Below are 22,251 nucleotides of genomic sequence, written 5' to 3'. Positions count from 1 at the left end.
ATATAATCGCTTTGTGATCAGGAGGTAATTTGTTTCGTATGAACAAAAATTAGCCCATGCTTTTCAATTGTCAGTGTCCTTCCTAATGCTTGGTGTGCATTAAATGAATTAAAGGGAAGGTTCAGGGAGGGATTAAAAAAAAATCCATATCCACTTACCTGGGGCTTCCTCCAGCCCGTGGAAGGCAGGAGGTGCCCTTGCCGCCGCTCCGCAGGCTCCAGGTGGTCTCTGGTGGCCGACCCGACCTGGCCAGGCCGGCTGCCAGCTCGGGCTCTTCTGCGCTCCAACGACGGGCTCTTCTGCGTTCCACGTGGGCGCGCTGACGTCATCGGACGTCCTCCGGGCTGCACTGCGGCAGCGCGCCCCCGTGAGGCGCAGATTGGAGCGCAGAAGAGCCCGATCTGGCAGCCGGGCATGGCCAGGTCGGGTCGGCCACCGGAGACGACCGGGAGCCTGCGGAGCGGTGGCGAGGGCACCTCCTGCCTTCCACGGGCTGGAGGAAGCCCCAGGTAAGTGGATATGGATTTTTATTTATTTTTTTATCCCTCCCTGAACCTTCCCTTTAATAGGCAGTCTTGATCAATATTACAATACAGGTAAAACTGGAAAAATTAGAATATCGCGCAAAAGTCCATTTATTTTTGTAATTCAACTTAAAAGGTGAAACCTAATACTGTATATGAAATAGACTCATTACATGCAATTCAAGATATTTCAAGCCTTTATTTGTTATAATTTTGATGATTATGGCTTACAGCTCATGAGAACCCCAAAATATTAGACCATTAGAATATTGTGAAAAAAGGTTTAATATTTTAGGCTCAACGAGTCAGACTCTAATCAGCGAATTCATCCAAAACACCTGCATAGAGTTCCTATTACATGTATTAGTTTCACCTTTTAAGATGGATACTGAAAAAAATTTACTTTTGCACGATATTCAAATTTTTTCGAGTTTCACCAGCATACTTTTATGACCAGTTTTAGATTAGTGCAGAAAATACAGGTGAAACCCCCAAAAATTAGAATATTTTGCAAAAGACCATATATTTCGGTAATTCAATTTAAAAGGTGAAACGTATCTATGAAATAGACTCGTTATATGCAAATCAAGATATTTAAAGCCTTTATTTGTTATAATTTTGATGATTATGGCTTAAAGCACATGAGAACCCCAAAATCAAAATCTCAGACCATTAGAATATTGTGACAATGTTCAATGCTCTAGGCTCAAAGTGTCAGACTAGAGCTTATGAATCCAAAACACCTATTTCATGTATTAGTTTCACCTTTTAAGTTGAATTACTGAAATAAATGGACTTTTGCACGATATTCTAATTTTTGGCGTTTCATCTGTATGTTTTATAATAGGTGACAATTTTGCTTTATGAGTCTAATGCAAAACTTGAAATATGCACCTGAATTTTACATTGAAGTCAAAGACAAGATTACATCAGAATTCTAACTTTTTTTTGTTTTAATTAGTGATGGGGGGGGGGGGGGGGGGTCCATAAAGGAGCATCATTTCAAAATTTCATGTAATGTTTGGAATGTATTCATTGGAATTGAATGAAATTTCGACTTTTAACTGGAAATGACAAAATTTGTTGGAATTCGGGATTCCCCAAAAATCTGTTTGCTTGTCCCTAACCCATACCTCTAGTTATGGTATTTATATCACTCTGAAGATGCCAAACCAACCCAGGTCAATATCTCTGGCATGTTTGGTAACTTTAATTGTATTTTCCATTGGTCCATCTACCCCAACGCTTTACACTTTCAGGAGTTGTTTTCCCACCAGAATTTCCAACCTGTGTAATCTTGTTGTTGAAAAATAGAGCTAATGCAAGAAGTGTTCAGTTTCTCCTTCTACAAGAAGGTACAAGGGTTGTAAGCAATACAATGCCCATTTTCTGCAAAGCTGTTACCCAAATGTGATGTTTTTACTGTACCAAATGTAGTAACACTCACTGCATGAGCATTGTAGAACCTGGACGTAAATCAGAAGCAAAGAACATTATTCAAGTTCTTGACCAGTGAACCCCGTTTTGGTTTTCCGTGGTTGGTCTTCCACCTCGCAATTGGTCTTCCTGGTTCACCTTCTTTATCCTTTTTTTTTACCCATCTTTGCACAACTCTCATCACACCTCTACTCATTTCTGAGCATTATGAGGACCTCTTTGGTCAAGAACTCAATGGCCTCAATTCACTAAGATCATGCTGGAGATAATAAGGCAAGAGAAAACTTACCTCCACATAAGAGAGAGTTATCTTATCTCTTCATTCCTTAAGTTACCTCCTCTGTAGTTAAGTTACCTCCTCTGTAGTTATTTTACCTCCTCTGTAGTTAATTTACCTCCTCTGTAGTTATTTTCACATGCAGTTAATAAACAGCCTGTCTTTAACTCTGGAGTTATTTTAAGGATTGAAGAGTTAACTTAAAGACAGAAGAGTTAACTTTAGGTTTGCCTGAGGTAAAATGTTTCCTGAATACTACATGCCTTATCACCATGGTAACAACTCTAGAAGAGTTATTAAAGACAGGAGATAAACTTAGTGAATTGAGGCCAATGCCTCTTGTCAGACGGTGAAAGAGTCAAGAGAAGCTTGAGATCTGTAATAATGGGGGGTAGCCTGTATGTAAGGAGATGTCAAGTGTTGGGGTTTATATGATCATTCCAGTTCAACCAACTAGCTGATGACCCGGCGTTGCCTGTGTATGTATTTGGCTGGTGTTGGCTCCATCCACTTTTTCTAACCCTAACACACAAACACTCAATGACCAAGTTTGTGAGCTTTGGGGTCTTTGGCATCAATAATTTGTATATTCCTATAGAAATCAAACAAATCAGATAGGCTGTTTGTGGCTCCACCACTCTCCAGCATTTGAACCCCAGTCAACCAATGGCCAACTGTAGCAGGTTTTAGACATCTGCTATTAACAGTGTAAAAATGGCAGCAATTCAGATATTCCCCTTGATCAACAAATGCATTTTGATTGGCTATTATAGGCTCCACCCACTTCCCTAAATATTATATCAGTCACCCAGTGATCATCTGGGCAAAGTTTGAGAACCCTGCCATTTACAGTGTAAAAATGGCTGCAGTTTATATTTTCCCAGTAAAATTTGTTTTTGGCTCGGCCCACTTTCTTCTAACCTGGACACACAGTCACTCAATTACAATTATAATCTGTATTTTCCCGTTGAAATGAAACAAATTTCAACTGTACCAGGTTTGAGGCTTGTGCCATTAACCGTGCAAGAATGGCAGCAATTTCAATATTCCCCTTGAAAAACAACAGGTGAATTTCGATTAGCTTTTTTAGGCTCAACCCACTTTTCTGAATATTAATCCCAATCACCCAGTAACCAACTGGGCAACGTTTGAGAACCCTGCCATTAACAGTGAAGAAGGGCTGCAGCTTGCATTTTCCCAGGGAAATTTGTTTTTGACGCCACCCACTTTTTGTAATCTTGACACACAATGACCAAGTTTTGAGCTTTTGGGTTCTTGGCATCAAAATGGTGTGAATGGAAGCATTTTATCCAACAAAGAAATCTGATTGGCTGTTTGTGGCTCCGCCCCTTTAGTGAATTTGAACCCCAGTCACTTAATGACCAAACCTGCAGCAGGTTTGAGGCCTCTGCCATGAACTGTGTAAGAATGGCAGCAGTTTCAATATTCCCCTTGAAAATCAATAGGTGAGTTTTGATTGGCTGTTTAAGGCTCCACCCACTTTCATGAGTATTAATCCCAGTTATCCAGTGACCAACTGTGTCAAGTTTGAGAACCCTGCCAATAACAGAATGGCTGAAATCAATCTAACAAATCTGATTGGCTGTTTATGGCTCCACCCCCTTTAGTGAATTTGGACCCCAGTCATCCAATGACTGTTTTAGGTTTGAGGCCTCTGCCATTAACAGTGTAAGAATGGTAGCAATGTAAATATTCCCCTTGAAAATCAATAGATGAATTTTGATTGGCTGTTGTAGGCTCCACCCACATTTCTGAATATCAATCCCAGTCACCCAGTGAGCAACTGTGTCAAGTTTGAGAACCTTGCCATTAACAGTGTAAAAATTGCTGCAGTTTATATTTTCCCATGTTAAAAATTTGTTGTTTTTGGCTTCGCCCACTATTTCTAACCTTGACCAGGTTTATGAGCTCTGGGGTCCTTGGCATCAATAAATTGCAATTTCCCACTGAAATTAAACAAATCTGATTGGCTGTTTGTGCCCGCCCCCTTTTCAGAATTTAAAACCCTGTCTCCCAGTGACTGACTACCAGAATTGAGGCCTCTGCCATTAAGAGTGCATGAAGGGCAGCAATGTAAATATTTCCCTTGAAAATCAATCAATTCCAGTCACCCAGTGACCAACTGTGCCAAGTTTGAGAACACTTCCATTAACAGTGTAAGAATGGTTGCAGTTTATAATGTCCCATGTAAAACATGTAGTTGTTGGCACCGCCCACCTTTTCTAACCTTGACATACAATCAGTCAATTACCAAGTTTATGAGCTTTGGGGTCCTTGGTATTAGTTTGTATATTCCCAATGAAATTAAACAAATCTGATTGGCTGTTTGTGGTTCTGCCCCCTTTCTAAATTTGAACCCCCAGTGACCAACTGTACCAGGTTTGAGGCATCTGCTATTAACAGTGTAAGAATGGCAGCAATTTAAATATTCCCCTTGAAAATCAACAGGTGAATTTTGATTGGCTGTTGTAGGCTCCACTCATTTTCCTGAATATTAATACCAGTCACCCAGTGACCAACTGTGCAAAGTTTGACAACCCTGCCATTAACAGTGTAAGAATGGCTGCAGTTTATATTTTCCTATTGAAATTTGTTTTTGGCTCTACCCACTTTTTGAAACCTTGACACACAGTCACTCAATGACCAAGTTTGTGATCTTTCAGGTTCCTGGCATCAAAAATGTGTGAATGGAAGCGCTTTATTCACCAAGGAAATCTGATTGGCTGTTTGTGGCCCTGCCCCTTTAGTGAATTTGGACCCCAGTCACCCAATGACCGACTGTAGCAAGTTTGAAGCCTCTGCCATTATCAGTGTAAGAATGGCAGCAGTTTAAATATTCCCCTTGAAAATCAATAGGTGAATTTTGATTGGCTGTTGTAGGCTCCACCCACTTTCTTGAATCTTAATCGCATTCCCCCAGTGACCAAGTGTGCCAAGTTTGAGAAACCTGCGATTAACGGTCTAAGAATGGCTGCAGTGTATATGTTCCCATTAAAAAAGAATGGCTGAAATTTGATTGGCTTTTTTATGCTCCACCCACTTTTCCTGGATTTGTAACTTCAGTCACCAAGTGACTAACTGTACCAAGTGTGGGGACTCTGGCTTGAATACTGTGAGAATGGCAGCCTTTTACATTATTTCCATTGACATGAATGGGTGGAATCTGATTAGCTGTTTGTAGCTCCGCCCAGGTGTGCAGGGGGGACGCGAGACCCCAGAACATATCCCAGGTAGTAAGGGATCTGTATACCAAGTATCGTTCGAACCGTTTTCGAGTGATCGCGGCACATACACACATACACACATACATACGATTTTATATATATAGATTATAAAACTGCAGTTATCTATAGAGCCATCATAGCACAATTTGAAGACTTCCCACTGGACCTTCAAACAACTTGTATTGGCATAACGGGACAAGGCAAGTGAACCATGAAAATTATAGGCGAGAGTCAGGCCAATTGTTTCTGAGGAAAGTGTAGGACTGGCCTGACGTTTTTGGCCCAAAAATATTCATAACTTGATTTAACAAAAGAAAATGACAAATGCTCTCTCAAAAAATGAACCTCACCATGCTTTGTACTGACATAGTGCCAATTACTGGCCATAAAGCCAAGTGAAGCTTTGGTCCACAAAATGGCTGACTCTTGTCTGTGCAGATCACTTTCAAGCATACCAATGGTAAAGCAAACCGTGTGTTTAGCTGCTGGTCTCAGAAAGGGAAGTATGGTTCAAAGTCATACTCCAAGGGTCAAAGAACGGCCTCTGAGAAATATTATCACCCAGAGAAAATTGGTACAGTCCTCCATTTCTGTCCGACTCCAGACGAGTCCTCTCCAGGAGTTTGGCCTGAGAGTGCTCGTACTGTTTCTCCAAGTCCGCTAAGTGTAGAGTGTTTCTGGGCTCATCAAGTACATGTTTTTGGCTAGGCCCCGGAACACCAACTGCCCCCGAGCCCACAACATGGCTTTTGTTGTTCTCCAGGCTGGGAGGCATGACCATGAAGCTTTCCTCTCCAACGCGGCTGCCGTGCGAATACAAGAGATTGGAATTCCTCCAAGCGGCCGGCTTTCTCCCTCGCCTGGGACGGGACAGCCGGCAGCTCTGTCTCTTTATGTGACGGTGGAGGTGGTCAGAGCGGGTGAAGCTTTTGTAGCAGAACTCGCACTGGTAAGGCCGGATCCCGGTGTGGATGCGCATGTGGTTCTTCAGGTCGTAGTTATGCACGAATTTGGCGTTGCAGTGGATGCACAAGTAAGGGCGTTCTCCCGTGTGTTTTCGCATGTGAATCTTCAGTTTGTCCTGCCTGAAAAATAACAGAGAAAGTTAAACTCAAAGCATAACGATTCTGGTCAGGTAATTTAATCTCCTTGGCACAAGTGTTTTAAGAATTTTTTATTGGATAAAGTCAAAAGTTATTACGTGTCCGTGTACTAATGCTTAAAGGACAACTGTAACGAAAGGGAGGCTGCCATATTTTATTTTTAAAGTGAACTAGAGACTAAGTACCCTCATGTATTTTATCATATAGATCAGTGGGAACATTAGAGAAAACACCTACCCTGCTCTCCGTTTAATTCTGCACTGTACAGCTTGTTTCTTATCAGACCTGATAAAATCCCCGACTGAGCATTCAGTCTGGCTTTGCTACAATGACTCAGCTGTAATGATTCCTGAGCAGAGCCAGCAGGGGGCAGGCTTGGACTTGAAAAGACATCACAGAAGACAGACTCAGCTATAATGATTTCTGAGCAAAGCCAGAATGAATGCTCAGTCTGCGATTTTATCAGGGCTGCTAACAAGCAAGCTGAGCAGTGAAGGATGAAACAGAGAGCAGGGTAGGTGTTTTCTCTAATGTTCCCACTGATATATATGGTAAAATACATGAGGGTGCTTCATCTCTGGTTCCCTTTAAACAATACCAGTTGCCTGGCAGCCCTGCTGATCTATGTGTCTGCTATACTGTCTAAATAACACCAGAAACAAGCATGCAGCTAATCTTGTCAGATTTCACAATGATGTCAGAAACACCTGATCTGCTGCATGCTATGGCTAAAAGAATCAGAAGCAGAGTATTAGCAGGATAGCCAGACAACTGGTATTGTTTAAAAGGAAATAAATATGGCAGCCTCCAAATCCCTCTCATTACAGTTGTCCTTTTAAAGTGGACCTGAACTCTTGCACAGGACAGAATGAAAACAGAGGGAAATGCACCCTCATTTGTGTCTAATCACAAGTTGTAATTTGATCTGTCCCATGTGTCACATGACTGCCATGGCAGATAAGCTCATTTGAAAGCACAGGATGTTAACAATATGTCTGCTTCCATGAATCAGGTGGTAGAAATAGTGAAGATTTATTTTAGGATTTGTATCAGTTGTAACAAATAAATGTTTTTGTTTCAAAGGTTATTATGCTGTTGTGTATCTTTTAGAGCAGAGAGGATGTTCTGAGTTGAGGTCTGCTTTAAGGATAGGTGACGTGATGTGATGAGATAGACATGTGTATGTACAGTGCCAAGCATACACATTACTAGGCTGTGTTTCTTTTTTAATTTATCTGCCTGAAATGTATGTAAGTGACAGTTTCCCTCTAGTCAGGACCTAGACAGACTATAGCATAACCTTCAGCGATAAAAATGTTAGAACCACGAGGGCCCATTGCCACTGATGCCAAATTCGGCATGAATCTGCATCGCAGATGAGAGGGGCGGGGATCACTGCCTATCTTTTCAATGGCTTTGCCATCCAGATCTCACTGGTGTGCAAATCTAGACGGCATGATGCAGGTTTCTGCAGTATGCACCCAAATCCCTACAGGTATGCATGTCACGGCTTAGCGATTCGGGCTTTCTCATCGCAGCACAAGGGGAGTCGAGGCCGAACAGGAAATGGCTACGGCTCCTAGTAGAAACCCTCAACCTTTTTTCTTGCAGAGAACAGCTTCTGAGAGTAGGGAATAGATAAAAAAGGTCAATAGTTCATAGATTTTAACTCTGGCATACTTCAAAGACTGTGTCATTGAGTAGTGACAACGTTAAAAACTAAAAAGTAAATTTAAACATAAACAAAAACTACCTTCTTCTGTCCTCCTCTAGAAGCGCGTCCTTGCATTCACGTATAGGAGATTTCTCATGTGCTTCATCCCTCCCCTGGAATCCCTTTCCGCAAGACATCTGCCACTCTCCAGCCTTTGAAATCTTTAAAGGGTCACTTAAGTCTATAAAAAAAAGTTTTACTCACCTTGGACTTCAACCAGCCCCCTGCAGCTGTCCGGTGCCCACGCAGTCTCGCTCGGATCCTCCTGTCCCCTGCGGCAGCTACTTCCATTTTCGGCGACAGGCGCCGACAGGCTTGGGAACGCGAGTGATTCTTGACGTTCCTGGCTGCAATAGCACCCTCTATACTTCTATTGCGGGCAGGAACGCAAAGAATCATTCGCATTTTCAAGCCTGTCGGCGCCTGTTGACGAAAACGGAAGTAGCTGCCGGCGGGGGACAGGAGGATCGGAGCGAGACTGCGTGGGCACCGGACAGCTGCAGGGGGCTGGTGGAAGCCCCAGGCGAGTAAAACTCATTTTTTTTTATAGCCTTAAGTGTCCCTTTAAACACTCCCTCTAAACTCACTTCCGACAAGCATACACTCTGATGTAGGCCACCCCGCTTTTGACCTCTGGCCAAGTTGTACTCCTCACTAGATAACCTACAAACACACTTCCTCTAGGTATGCATATTATTTACTATTCACTATCCAGCGAAAATAATACCTGGTCTCCCATAATGCTCTGGGAGGAAAATTCCTCATAGCTAAACAGCCTAGGCTAAACGTCGCTGGGAGGGGGCGGGACTACATACCAATATACAGCAATGTATAGGAAGTATTTCTGATGCTGGAACCAGGAAAATTACCATGAAAGTGGGCATCCTGAAATATTCCTGACACATATCCTGACAATACAATATACTCTGTACAGCACTGCAGAAAATGTCGGCGCTATATAAATACTAAATAATAATAATATACTGCTTTCTTCTATATGTCATTACAGTGCTTCTTTAAAGAGGAACTGTAGTGAAAATAACAATGAATTACCATAAATTGTGTTTGTTTCTGTTTTTTATTTTTTTATTTTACAATATCCATTTATAGATTAAGTATCCAGTGCTTGCCCATTGTAAAATCTTTCCTTTCCCTGATTTAAATTCTGACATTTATCACAGGTGGTGACATCTTTAGTTCTGCCAGGTGATCTGTACGGAATGTTCGTTACTGAGAGTTCTATGCACAGAGGGTGATACTGCTTACTTGGTAGTTGGAAAAATCCATGATTTCCCACAATGCATTGAGGTTCACAGACAGAAAACCGTCAGGCCCATGGTCATGACATCACACTGTGGGAGAGGTTTCACCACAATATAAGCCACACACAGACGATCACACAGATGCTCTATTCGAGATCTCATTCTAAAGGGGGTATCAGCTACTAATTGGAATGACGTTCAATCTTCGGTTTAAATTGCTCTTTAAGCATTTAAGTAGTAAAGTATTTGGAAAAAGGAATCGCCAACAGCACCATCTATTCATTTAGCCCAGCGGTGCCAAACTCAAATATAAAGTGGGCTGAAACTGGACACTGGGACCAAGTCGTGTGTGTGTGTGTGTGTGCGTGTGTGTGTGTGTGCGTGCATGTGTGTGTGCGTGCGTGTGCGTGCGCGCGTGTGTGTGTCATCTGCATCCAGCTCTCAGTAGCTGCTACCTGCGTGTAACAACAGGCCAGAGGCTGCTTATAAGCAGAAGAAGGTTATTTCACACAGCCGCTATATACAGCACAGCTCATTCAACAGTTGCAGCTGAACAATTGTGTGTCTGTCGAGGATGAAAGCACAGGATACACCTCATTGTATGAGCTACATATCACAGCTCCTGATGGCTTCCGGCCTGCACGCTGTGTAAACGTGTTTATGGGGAGTGTAAACAACCTTCACGTAAACTCACTCAACTGACAAAAGGAAAACAGATCTGTGTGGAGAGGAGACTGGCTGTGCTGCATGTACACACTGCCAGATTACAGGTGGCCATACACTACTCGACGCGACTTGTTCGATTGACCGTGGGTGTCGGCAAGAGCATGCCCGATCGACGATGCGACCAATTTCAGGACAGAATTGATCGCATATATCGATTGGACATGCTGCAAGATGTTGGGCCGTGGTGATAACAGCTGGTAATATCAGTCCCCCTAGTGTATAAATGTTCCCCCCATGTGTGCATTTATACATTACCTGTCCTATGTCACCCGCCGTGCAGTGCCTATCATTCTTCCACATCCTCCTTTTCCATTTGCGCTTAACATGCCAGTGGTGTAACGCACATGTCACGTGTGTGGAATCACAGCCACCATGTGATAAACGCCAGAGGGGGGGGTGGGGTTGCCTTGGCTACACTTTACGGAACGTTCAAGTCTTTTGCTTTTTGTTACGAGTTTTAGAGTGAGCGTAGTTAGAGGAGGGTCAGGACTGTATATGGAGGATTTGGTAGGCGCGCCTCTTGCTTCACAGTGATGTACTGAAGTATTGGTTTCCTTATCTCTTCCATCGGACACTCAATCCATGTACTTTCCATGTCCTCTTCTCAGAACATGGCATTCCCCAGAACACAAGTGTGATCCTACACTGATGAGCTCTGAGATATTATGTCTGCGGCCTCTTATTTCATCTCAACACCTCTCAGACTTCTCTATCTGTGATCAACACCTTCCATGCCACTCCTGGCCTCTCCTATCTGACCCGGGCATCTCCTGTCCCTGCTGCAGTGATCACCACCTCCCTTGCCCCCCCCCCCCCCCTCCCCCCCGGCCTCTACTATCTGACCCGGGCATCTCCTGTCCCTGCTGCAGTGATCAGGACCTTCTACAGCCACCCCCAGCCTCTATCTGACCCGGGCATCTCCTGTCCCTGTGGTGATCAGCACCTTTCCTGCCACCCCCGGCCTCTCCTATCTGACCCGGGCATCTCCTGTCCCTTCTGCAGTCATCAGCTCCTCCCCTGCCACCCCCCCCCCCTCCCGGCCTCTACCTATCTGACCCGAGGATCTCCTGTCCCTGCTGCAGTCACCAGCTCCTCCCCTGTCACCCCAGGCCTCTCTTATCTAACCCGGGCACCTCCTGTCCCTGCTGCAGTGATCAGCACCTCCCCTGCCACCCCCGGCCTCTCCTATCTCACCCGGGCATCTCCTGTCCTTGCTGCAGTGATCAGCACCTCCCCTGCCACCCCCAGCCCCTCTTATCTGACCCGGGCATCTTCTCCTGTCCCTGCTGCAGTGATCAGCTCCTCCCCTGCCACCCCCGGCCTCTCCTATTTGACCCGGGCATCTCCTGTCCCTGCTGCAGTGATCAGCTCCTCCCCTGCCACCCCCAGCCCCTCTTATCTGACCCGGGCATCTCCTGTCCCAGCTGCAGTGATCAGCTCCTCCCCTGCCACTCCCGGCCTCTCCTATCTGACCCGGGCATCTCCTGTCCCTGCTGCAGTGATCAGCTCCTCCCCTGCCACCCCCGGCCTCTCCTATCTGACCTGGGCATCTCCTGTCCCTGCTGCAGTGATCAGCACCTCCCCTGCCACCCCCGGCCCCTCCTATCTGACCCGGGCATCTCCTGTCCCTGCTGCAGTGATCAGCACCTTCCCTGCCACCCCCGGCCCCTCCTATCTGACCCGGGCATCTCCTCTCCCTGCTGCAGTGATCAGCACCTCCCCTGCCAACCCCGGCCTCTCCTATCTGACCCAGGCATCTCCTCTCCCTGCTGCAGTGATCAGCACCTCCCCTGCCACCCTCGGCCCCTCCTATCTGACCCAGGCATCTCCTCTCCCTGCTGCAGTGATCAGCACCTCCCCTGCCACCCCCGGCCCCTCCTATCTGACCCGGGCATCTCCTCTCCCTGCTGCAGTGATCAGCACCTCCCCTGCCACCCCCGGCCTCTCCTATCTGACCCGGGCATCTCCTGTCCCTGCTGCAGTGATCAACCCCCCTGCCACCCCCGGCCCCTCCTATCTGACCCGGGCATCTCCTCTCCCTGCTGCAGTGATCAGCACCTCCCCCGCCACCCCCGGCCCCTCCTATCTGACCCGGGCATCTCCTCTCCCTGCTGCAGTAATCAGCACCTCCCCTGCCACCCTCGGCCCTTCCTATCTGACCCAGGCATCTCCTCTCCCTGCTGCAGTGATCAGCACCTCCCCTGCCACCCCCGGCCCCTCCTATCTGACCCAAGCATCTCCTCTCCCTGCTGCAGTGATCAGCACCTCCCCTGCCACCCTCGGCCCCTCCTATCTGACTCAGGCATCTCCTCTCCCTGCTGCAGTGATCAACCCCCCTGCCACCCCCGGCCTCTCCTATCTGACCCGGGCATCTCCTGTCCCTGCTGCAGTGATCAGCACCCTCCCTGCCACCCCCGGCCCCTCCTATCTGACCCGGGCATCTCCTGTCCCTGCTGCAGTGATCAGCACCTCCCCTGCCACCCCCGGCCTCTCCTATCTGACCCGGGCATCTCCTCTCCCTGCTGCAGTGATCAACCCCCTCCCCCCCTGCCACCCCCGGCCTCTCCTATCTGACCCAGGCATCTCCTCTCCCTGATGCAGTGATCAACCCCCCCCCCCCTGCCACCCTCGGCCCCTCCTATTTGACCCAGGCATCTCCTGTCCCTGCTGCAGTGATCAGCACCTCCCCTGCCACCCCCAGCCCCTCCTATCTGACCCGGGCATCTCCTCTCCCTGCTGCAGTGATCAACCCCCCCCCCCCCCCCCCTGCCACCCCCGGCCTCTCCTATCTGACCCAGGCATCTCCTCTCCCTGCTGCAGTGATCAACCCCCCCCCCTGCCACCCTCGGCCCCTCCTATTTGACCCAGGCATCTCCTGTCCCTGCTGCAGTGATCAGCACCTCCCCTGCCACCCCCGGCCTCTCCTATCTGACCCAAGCATGTCCTCTCCCTGCCACCCCCGGCCCCTCCTATCTGACCCGGGCATCTCCTGTCCCTGCTGCAGTGATCAGCACCTCCCCTGATACCCCCAGCCCCTCCTATCTGACCCGGGCATCTCCTCTCCCTGCTGCAGTGATCAACCCCCCCCCCCCCGCCACCCCCGGCCTCTCCTATCTGACCTGGGCATCTCCTCTCCCTGCCACCCCCGGCCTCTCCTATCTGACCCGAGCATCTCCTCTCCCTGCCACCCCCGGCCTCTCCTATCTGACCCGAGCATCTCCTCTCCCTGCCACCCCCGGCCTCTCCTATCTAACCCGTGCATCTCCTCTCCCTGCCACCCCCGGCCTCTCCTATCTGACCCGAGCATCTCCTCTCCCTGTCCCCCCCCCCCCCCCCGGCCTCTCCTATCTGACCCGAGCATCTCTCCCTGCCACCCCCGGCCTCTCCTATCTGACCCTGGCATCTCCTGTCCCTGCTGCAGTGATTTTCATGCGTTTTACAATTGCGTTTTATGCAAATAACAACAGGAAGCGGACATACATCACAACATTTTTTTTTTTTACAAAAATGCACGGAAAACGTGAAAAATGCATACCATTGCATTTATATTGACTTTCATCATGTGCGTTTTTGATGCATTTTTGCATATTATGGAACAAAACTAGCATTTTTGAAAACTCATGCGAAGAAAACGCATATGCATTTTTACCTGCGGTCCATAGACTAGCTGCAAAAATTCAGCATTTTCCACAATGCTAGCGTTTCTGCTAAGTGTGCAAAGGAAGCAGATGTAATTGTTAACATCCTGTGTTTACACATCAGCTTCTCTGCCGTGGCAGTCAGCTGACACAGTTGAGAGATCAAATTACAGATGTTATTAGTCACAGATGAGGGGGAATTAGACAGGCTAAACTCTCTAAATGCATACTGGGTGCATTTCTCTGTGTTTTCGTTCAGGTCTAGTTTAAGTGGAGTACCGACCGGAAGATGGATTAGGGAATCTCCGGCGACATCTCCTGATCCATCCTCCAAAATCGTGTACTGCGAAAACGAATGACGGAGGCGAATGAATATTTACATTGCGGGGATTTGTGTGAACGGCAATAGGAATCTGAACGATTGCTTGTTCATTGATCCATCATGATGATCGTTGATTACAAACAATTGTAGCAGTAAGTTGCTCATCTTTTAACATAATGTAAAGAATTTTCTTTAAACGATGTTAAAGAGATTCTGTAACAAAAAAAAACGTCCCCTGGGGGGTACTTATCCTTTGGAGGGGGAAGCCTCAGGGTCCCAATGAGGCTTCCCCCTCCCCTGTAGCTGCAGGCAATCCAGCGCTGGCACCCCTAAAGCATCCCGCAATCCTCCCTCGACAAGCCTGACAAAGCTTGATATATTTACATTCCCGGCTCCAGCGCAGGCGCAGTATCGGCTCTCCGCTCGGAGATAGGCGAAAATAGCCGATCTCTGTCGGGTCCGCTCTACTACACAGGCACAGGAGACTTGCACCTGCGCAGTAGAGCGGACCGACAGCGATCGGCTATTTCCGCCTATCTCCGAGTGGAGAGCCGATACTGCGCCTGCGCTGGAGCCGGGAATGTAAATATTTACATCCCCGCCGTTCGGAGGGCCAGAGCGAGACCGCCATGAGACACAGGAGGACGGGGGGAGCCTCAATAGGATCCAGAGGCTTCCCCCACCCGAGGTGAGTATCCCCCAGGGGAGGTTTTTAACGTTACAGGTTCTCTTTATTATTAAGAGCACTCACAGGTAAAATGGCTCCAAAAATAGATTGCAATTTACAGAAAATCAAATCACTATAGTGGAAAATACTTTCCACGATTCCTATATTAAAGTAGCAACCCTAGCGATTTAAAAATCGCTAGCGTTTTGCGTTTTAAGCAAATCGCTCTCAGAGGAAAAGGTGAATCAATGTGCAAAAACGCTCTTTCGTTCAAAAATCGCTCTGAAAATCACTTGGCAAAATCGCTAAGCACTAGCAATTACAATTACGATTTTATGTGCACTAGCCCTGACATGGAAAATTTCTGCTTTGTTTAAAGATAATCTGTAATGAAAAAAACCTTCCCTGGGGGGGACTCACCTCGGGTGGGGGAAGCCTCCGGATTCTATTGAGGCTTCCCCCGTCCTCCTCGGTCTCACGGCGGCGGTGAAAATCCTCCTGGAGCGGCAGCGATGTAAATATTTACCTTTTGGCTCCACCGCAGTATCCGCACTTCCCACGGAGATAGGCAAAAATAGCCGATCTCCATTGGGCCGCTCTACCGCGCAGGCGCAAGTCGCCTGCGCAGTAGAGTAGACCCAACAAAGATCGGCTATTTTCGCCTCAGTCAGAAGAGCCGCAACAGCGCCCCCGTTAGAGCCCAAAAAGGTAAATATTGCACAGGCTGTCGGATTTGTTGCCTGTGCGTTCCGGGGGCTGCAGCGAGACCGCCGTGGGACACAGGAGGACGGGGGAAGCCTCGATAGGGTCCAGAGGCTTCCCCCTACTGAGGTGAGTACCCCCCAGGGGAACTTTTTTCAGTACAGGTTTTCTTTAAAAAAACAATACAAATTATAAAACCTCTTTTTTAACCTTTTCATTCTTGGCCACTAGATGGCACTGGAGGACCATAATCTGTTTTTCTGACTTTACTGGAAGCCTCTGCTGCACTGCTCATCCCTTTATGAATTGGTTCTGAAAACAAAACTTTCAGATGTGTTTAGAGTGGTGGGGCCAAATCCTTACTCACACAAGCAATTATTCCATCATTATCCTGAGAGCCACATAATCGTTTAACCGCTCACTGTTGCTGCAGGAAAACATTGCTCACATTTTCGGCATATTTTAAATAGCGCATAATGAGGCCGGGGTCTGCGCTGCTGAAGGTGGGGCCCTCCGGAGAGAGCGCACAGCTGTGTATATAGGATAGCATGGGGCGCTTACGTTTAAACAGACCGCACAGCTGTGTATATAGCCCAGCGGGAGGCGGCCGTGTTTAAACTGACTGCAGATGGGCAAGGATGTCTGATTTTGATGGCTGTCAGCTCTGTGAATATCAAAAAGATTTGGCTCAAGAGAAAATTAGAGTTGGGCCGAACGGTTCGCCTGCGAACGGTTCCATGCGAACTTCTGTGGTTCGCGTTCGCGTCCCGCAGGCGAACTTTTGCGGAAGTTCGGTTCGCCCCATAATGCACCATGAGGGTCAACTTTGACCCTCTACATCACAGTCAGCAGGCCCAGTGTAGCCAATTAGGCTACACTAGCCCCTGGAGCCACTCCCCCCCTACTAAAAGGCAGGCAGCGGCGACCATTACGGTCACTCGTGTGCCTGCATTAGTGAGAGTAGGGCGAGCTGCTGCACACTCTCTCTCATAGGGAAAGATTAGTTAGGCTTAGCTTGTCCCTGGCTGCATACCTGTTCTGTGAACCCACCACTGCATACCTGTTCTGTGAACCCACCACTGCATACCTGTTCTGTGAACCCACCACTGCATACCTGTACTGTGAACCCACCACTGCATACCTGTTCTGTGAACCCACCACTGCATACCTGTTCTGTGAACCCACCACTGCATACCTGTTCTGTGAACCCACCACTGCATACCTGTACTGTGAACCCGCCACTGCATACCTGTTCTGTTCAGTGAACCCGCCACTGTATACCTGTTCTGTTCAGTGAACAGTTTGGTGTGTCAGTGTGAAGCAGTACCTTTATTACACTACCTGATTGATGTATACACATGCAAGATGTTTTAAAGCACTTTAGGCCTGTCATTTAGCATTCAATATGATTTCTGCCCTTAAAACGCTGCTTTGCGTCAAATCCAGATTTTTCCCGGGGACTTTTGGCGTGTATCCCACTCCGCCATGCCCCCCTCCAGGTGTTAGACCCCTTGAAACATCTTTTCCATCACTTTTGTGGCCAGCATAATTATTTTTTTTTTTCAAAGTTCGCATCCCCATTGAAGTCTATTGCGGTTCGCGAACTTTAACGCGAACCGAACCTTTCGGAGGTTCGGCCCAACTCTAGAGAAAATGTATGTCAATGTCCTGTTGTTCCCAGCACTGGTGATTGGTGCGGGCACCCCTCGGGCGTGGAGTCTTAAGTGGGCACAGGTCTGCACCAGCACACCCCAAAGGATGATGGGCTGTCATCCCTAGCCGGTGACAGACTACTTTGCTGCTTGGTGCCCACCAGGTCATGACCCCCAGGGCTGCCCCACTGGTGATGAGAAGAACAGGAAGGGTGAACCCTGCGGTAAGGGAAGGAGGGACTGAATGACAGGACTGAATGAACGGATGCAAGAGGACTGATTCTACAGGACTGACGGTACTGACAGGACTAACTGGACAGGACTGACCAGACAGGACTAGTGATAAGTACAGATTTCACATCGACGTAACTTCACATCGAAAATCGCACTTATGATGCAAAATTGTAATACGAAAATTTCGGCAAAAGCATAATTTAGTCTGTAATTGTAAACATTTGTAATTTTCTGTAATTTTTGCACAATTTTCGCGTAATTTCGTGCCGAATTTAGCTGTGCCGAGTTGCAAAGATATTGTCGCCAAAATTGCTACATAAGGGTACAAGTAGAAAAAAAATTCAAAAACACCTTGTAGTTATTGAGAAAATTGATTTTAAAAATGCAAAGGAAAAATGGTTTCTAAAGGGAACCAGAGACAAAGCACCCTCATGTATTTTACAATGTATCAATGGGAACATGACAGTAAACACCTACCCTGCTCTCTGTTTCATTCTTCTCTGCTAAATCTGCCCGTTATCAGCCCTGATAAGAATCCCGGACTGAGCATTTAGTCTGGCTTTTCCCGGAATGATTATAGCTGAGTCAGTCTTCTGTGATGTCTTTTCAAGCCCTAGTCTGCCCCCTTGTGGCTCTGCTTTGCTGCTATTTATCCTAGAAGCAGCAAAGCAGAGCCAGGAGGGGGCGGGCTTGGGCTTGAAAAGACATCACAGAAGGCTGACTCAGCTATAATCATTCCGGGAAAAGCCAGACTGAATGCTCAGTCGGGGATTCTTATCAGGGCTGATAACAGGCAGATTTAGCAGAGAAGAATGAAACAGAGAGCAGGGTAGGAGTTTACTGTCCTGTTACCATTGATATATATAGTAAAATACATGAGGGTGCTTCGTCTCTGGTTCTCTTTAAACTCAGAAAAATGACTTTTTTTTTTCATTTTTACTTTGCATTTTTTGCACTGAGCGCTGAGTTGCCTTTATGCCAGTGACGTTAGCTCCACCCCCCCACCCCCACCACAGCTACAAGTGTCTTAGCATGGGGCCCGGTGGTGGAACGAGGGGACACAGAGGGGACTGGGAAGGCTCTAAGGGATCAAAAGCCTTCCCTCTCTTTCGGTGAGTATCTAACTTTTTTCCTAGGCGGTGGTTACAGGTCTGCTTTAAATTAAACAATAGATTTTTAGTTATTTACTAACCTGGTGAAGCGGACTTCGCAGATAGTGCACATGTAAGGCTTTTCTCCTGTGTGGGTCCTCATGTGACGCGGAAGCTTCCCAGCTCCCATGATCACCTTGTGACATATGGGACATTGTTGGGAGGACTTTGGCTTGATCTTTCTCTCTTCCTCCAGAGGCCATGGTGGAAACATCCCTAAGTGAGCTGCACTTAGAAAACTGAGATAAGCGCTATAGTCCATTTCTGCCTTGATCTGCCCAAAATGTTTGGAGGAATGTTCTAGAAAGACATCCTTGAAGAACTCAGGAGGAAACGGGAGGGCCGGTATCTCCACATTCTCCTCCTCCTCCTCCTTAATTTTCCTGTCCTTGATCACAAGATCCAGAGGGCCGATGTCTATGGGCTGCTCTTGGACCTGAGAGAAAGATGTCAGATCCCCGTTCCACAGCTGTGGGAAGAAACCCGGTACAAAATGGGAAATGGCTGGCCGTTTGTCTACAACGTTGTTTTTCGGATATAGGTTTTCGCTCAACAGCGACTCGATTGAAAAGTCTTTGATTGCACTTTGGTGGCCAGAAGAACTGTTGGTGGAGGAGTAATGGGTTGGCAAGTCCTTTGGAGAGTCACGGTATGGTTCTTCTGGATGATCCGACGGTGGCGGGCTTTGGTGGAAGCTGGGGTCCTGAATATCCATTTGATTTTCATGATCAGCAAAGTCTTTGGTCTCATCGTCCTCATCATCATCCTCATCGTCGTCTTCTTCTTTCTCGTCGTCTTCGTCTTCACCATCTCTTGGCGTCTCCAAAATCTCCAGGCACACGTTGATGATACACTGGATCTCCAACATTTCTGCTGCGTCTAGGATGTGCTTCACGTTGGCCGTGGTGATGGTAAGGGTGGAAGTATAGGCGAACTCTAATATAGCCGAAAACGCTTCCGGCTTGACAAAGTCTATCTCGTAGATATACGGCTGGTCGGTCATGGAGCCGGTGGTGAAGAGCTTTTTGAAATATTGACTGCAGGCCGCAAGCACGGACCTGTGCGTCCTGTATTCTTGATCCTGAATGATAAGGATCACATCGCAGAGCAAGCCGTCCTGTCTCTGCTGATTGAGTCCGCATAAGATATCACTGCTGTGGTTCGGGAATGGAATACCGATCAGGTCCTCGTCAGTTCCAGCCATGTTCTCATAAGTGATCCTAAAACAAAACAGAAATGTTGTGTCAGTCGACCTCATTCCATTAGTTAGAGTGGTTCCCAACCTTTTATGAGGTATCGCCCCTTAGGGGAAGACGACTCACCCCTGTCGCCCCCTTCTCTTAGTACGGTATACCCTTACGCCAGGTGGTGGTGCCAGTGGAGGGGGTAGCGCTGTGACCTTGCCAGCTAAAAATAGCTGGTGACTCAACTACTTTGCGCCAATTCCCTTACCGGTGTAATGTCAGCTATTGCAACCCCGCACGTTGTGCAGCCCCGCATGCGCAGTAGGAGCCTGCGTCCTATTACATTGTGCAGCCACGTAAAACGTCCTAAATATCTCCGCTTCCGCACCACGTACACTCCCGAAATTTTCAGGGGAGGGAGGGGACCCCCAGATCTAGCTCTGTGCCGAATTGCAGCCCCCGAGCCCCGCTGGTTCCCGAGACTGATTGCAGCAAACCTATCTCAGGAAATAGCGGGGCTCGGGGGCTGCAATTCGACACAGAGCTAGATCTGGCGATCCCCTCCCTCCCCTGAAAATTTCGGGAGTGTACGTGGTGTGGAAGCGGAGATATTTCAGGTAAATAATATCTAACTTCCCACTGAGCATGCGCGATACTCAGTGAGGAAGGCTGCTTCCGGGCTGCAATATCTGACATTACAGCGGCGCGTGACCAACGAGCCCTGAGGAATTACGCAACTCTATCATGCACACTTGCATATTTTATATCATATTTTTGCCCATAATTTTCTTAAAAACGAGTGACACTGCGACACTTTATTTTTTCTGCCTTTTCATACTGATGGCCCCTCCTGTCGCCCCCCCACAAATTTACCCCCCCCCCCCTTAGAACCCAAATCGCCCACCTGGGGGCGATCGCCCCCAGGTTGGGAACCACTGAGTTTGAGGATGTCGGGCACAGCATGATAAGTATTATGGGGGTAGCTTCACATAAACTTATCTCATGATTTTTTTTTCACCTCACTTAAAGAGTACCTAAAATATTTATATTTACATGTGGGGTCCTCCAGCCCCATGCAGGCCGTAGGCTCTATAGAGGTCCTCGTTGGCCCCTCGGTTCCTCCTCTGTCTCCCCCAGTATATTTTCCAGTTGTGGGCAGTCGTGGTTCACCACACATGCGTGGCTCGGCCACTCGCACACCACTGATGCACTCCCATGGCCTGGGGCATTCTGCGCTTGTGCAGTTAGTACTGTTGGGCCACGGGAAAGCAAAAAGGGCACGGTCGGCCATGATGCGTATGCACGGTGAAGTAGACTGGCCGTGACTGGAAAATATACCGGTGGAGACAGCGAAGGAATGGAGAGGCCCAGGAGGAGAGCGATGGAGCCCAAGGCCGGCATGGGGCTGGAGGAAGGCCCAGGTGAGTATATTTCCTTTAAAGTGACTCTGTAACAAAAATTACAACGTTTTTTCTACCATCCTACAAGTTCCTAAAGCTATTCTAATGTGTTCTGGCTTACTGCAGCTCTTTCTACTATAACCATCTCTGTAATAAATCAATGTATCTTTCCCCTGTCAGACTTGTCGGCCTGTGTCTGGAAGGCTGCCAAGTTCTTTAGTGTTGAACTGTTCCTCTATGCACACTCCAGTGTGTGTTTTATTTACATAAGCCAGCAGCTTCTCTGCTATCTTATCAGTGATAGAAGAGAGCTGGATAAAAATCCTCCTCTGGAGGCTGTGAAAGGAGCTGGTCTGTCACATACTAAGGAATTAACGACATAGGCAGAGCTGTCTGCAGGAAGCCTGTAATGTTCAGTGCATGAGAGAAGCTGGGGACAGAAGGTAAACACACACAAGTGATCTCTTGAGATTCAGAAGTAAAGGGGCCCATACACTCAGCCGATTTTCTGGCCGACCGATCGATCCCGATCGATCGATCGATCCATCGATTGCAAATCGGTTGGCCAATCGACCGATCGATGGCCGATTTTGATCGATTTCCATCGAACTGGCAGGGTGGAAAATTTAGGTCGATCTGATGAGATTGCTTATCAGTTTGCATTGGCCTTAATGGAAATCTGATGGCAAAAAAATGCCATCAGATCGAATTTCAATAGATTTCAAACTGAAATCTATTGGAATTCTATCCTGGTAAAAAATGTTCTAAAAACGCATCAGATAGATCATCAGATGCATTTCTTATCTATCTGCTGCCAATCTGACGAGTGTATGGGCACCTTAAGGCTGTATACAGCCTGCTTGTGTATGGATGTATTTTCTATGTGTGGACATGCTGTACATCAACCTACTTCCTGTTTTGGTGGCCATTTTGTTTGTTTATAAACAAACTTTTTAAAACTGTTTTTGACTACTTTTAATGCGGCGGGGAGCGGTGAAATTGTGATAGAGGGT

At 47.4% G+C, this 22,251-nt stretch overlaps 1 protein-coding gene across 6 annotated transcripts in view; it reads right to left on the bottom strand.

The window, feature by feature from the left end:
• Positions 1-579: 579 nt before the first annotated feature.
• The window catches only part of ZBTB7C (zinc finger and BTB domain containing 7C), a 187,890-nt gene continuing 166,218 nt past the window's right edge, over positions 580-22,251 (bottom strand). For all 6 annotated transcript variants that reach the window (XM_068251389.1, XM_068251390.1, XM_068251385.1 and 3 more), the window contains exons 2-3: positions 18,696-19,874; positions 580-6,568 (exon numbers count right to left, since the gene is read on the bottom strand). In XM_068251389.1, coding sequence (XP_068107490.1) covers positions 5,962-6,568; positions 18,696-19,858 — 1,770 coding nt within the window. In that variant the 5' untranslated portion in view covers positions 19,859-19,874 and the 3' untranslated portion in view covers positions 580-5,961. The remainder of the gene's footprint in view (positions 6,569-18,695; positions 19,875-22,251) is intronic.

This window comes from Hyperolius riggenbachi, chromosome 1 (genome assembly GCF_040937935.1).
Source record: "Hyperolius riggenbachi isolate aHypRig1 chromosome 1, aHypRig1.pri, whole genome shotgun sequence".
In the NCBI taxonomy this organism is placed as follows: Eukaryota; Metazoa; Chordata; class Amphibia; order Anura; family Hyperoliidae; genus Hyperolius; species Hyperolius riggenbachi.
The sequence above is the reverse complement of the archived record's forward strand: the minus strand, read 5'-3'. Positions and strand labels throughout refer to the sequence as shown.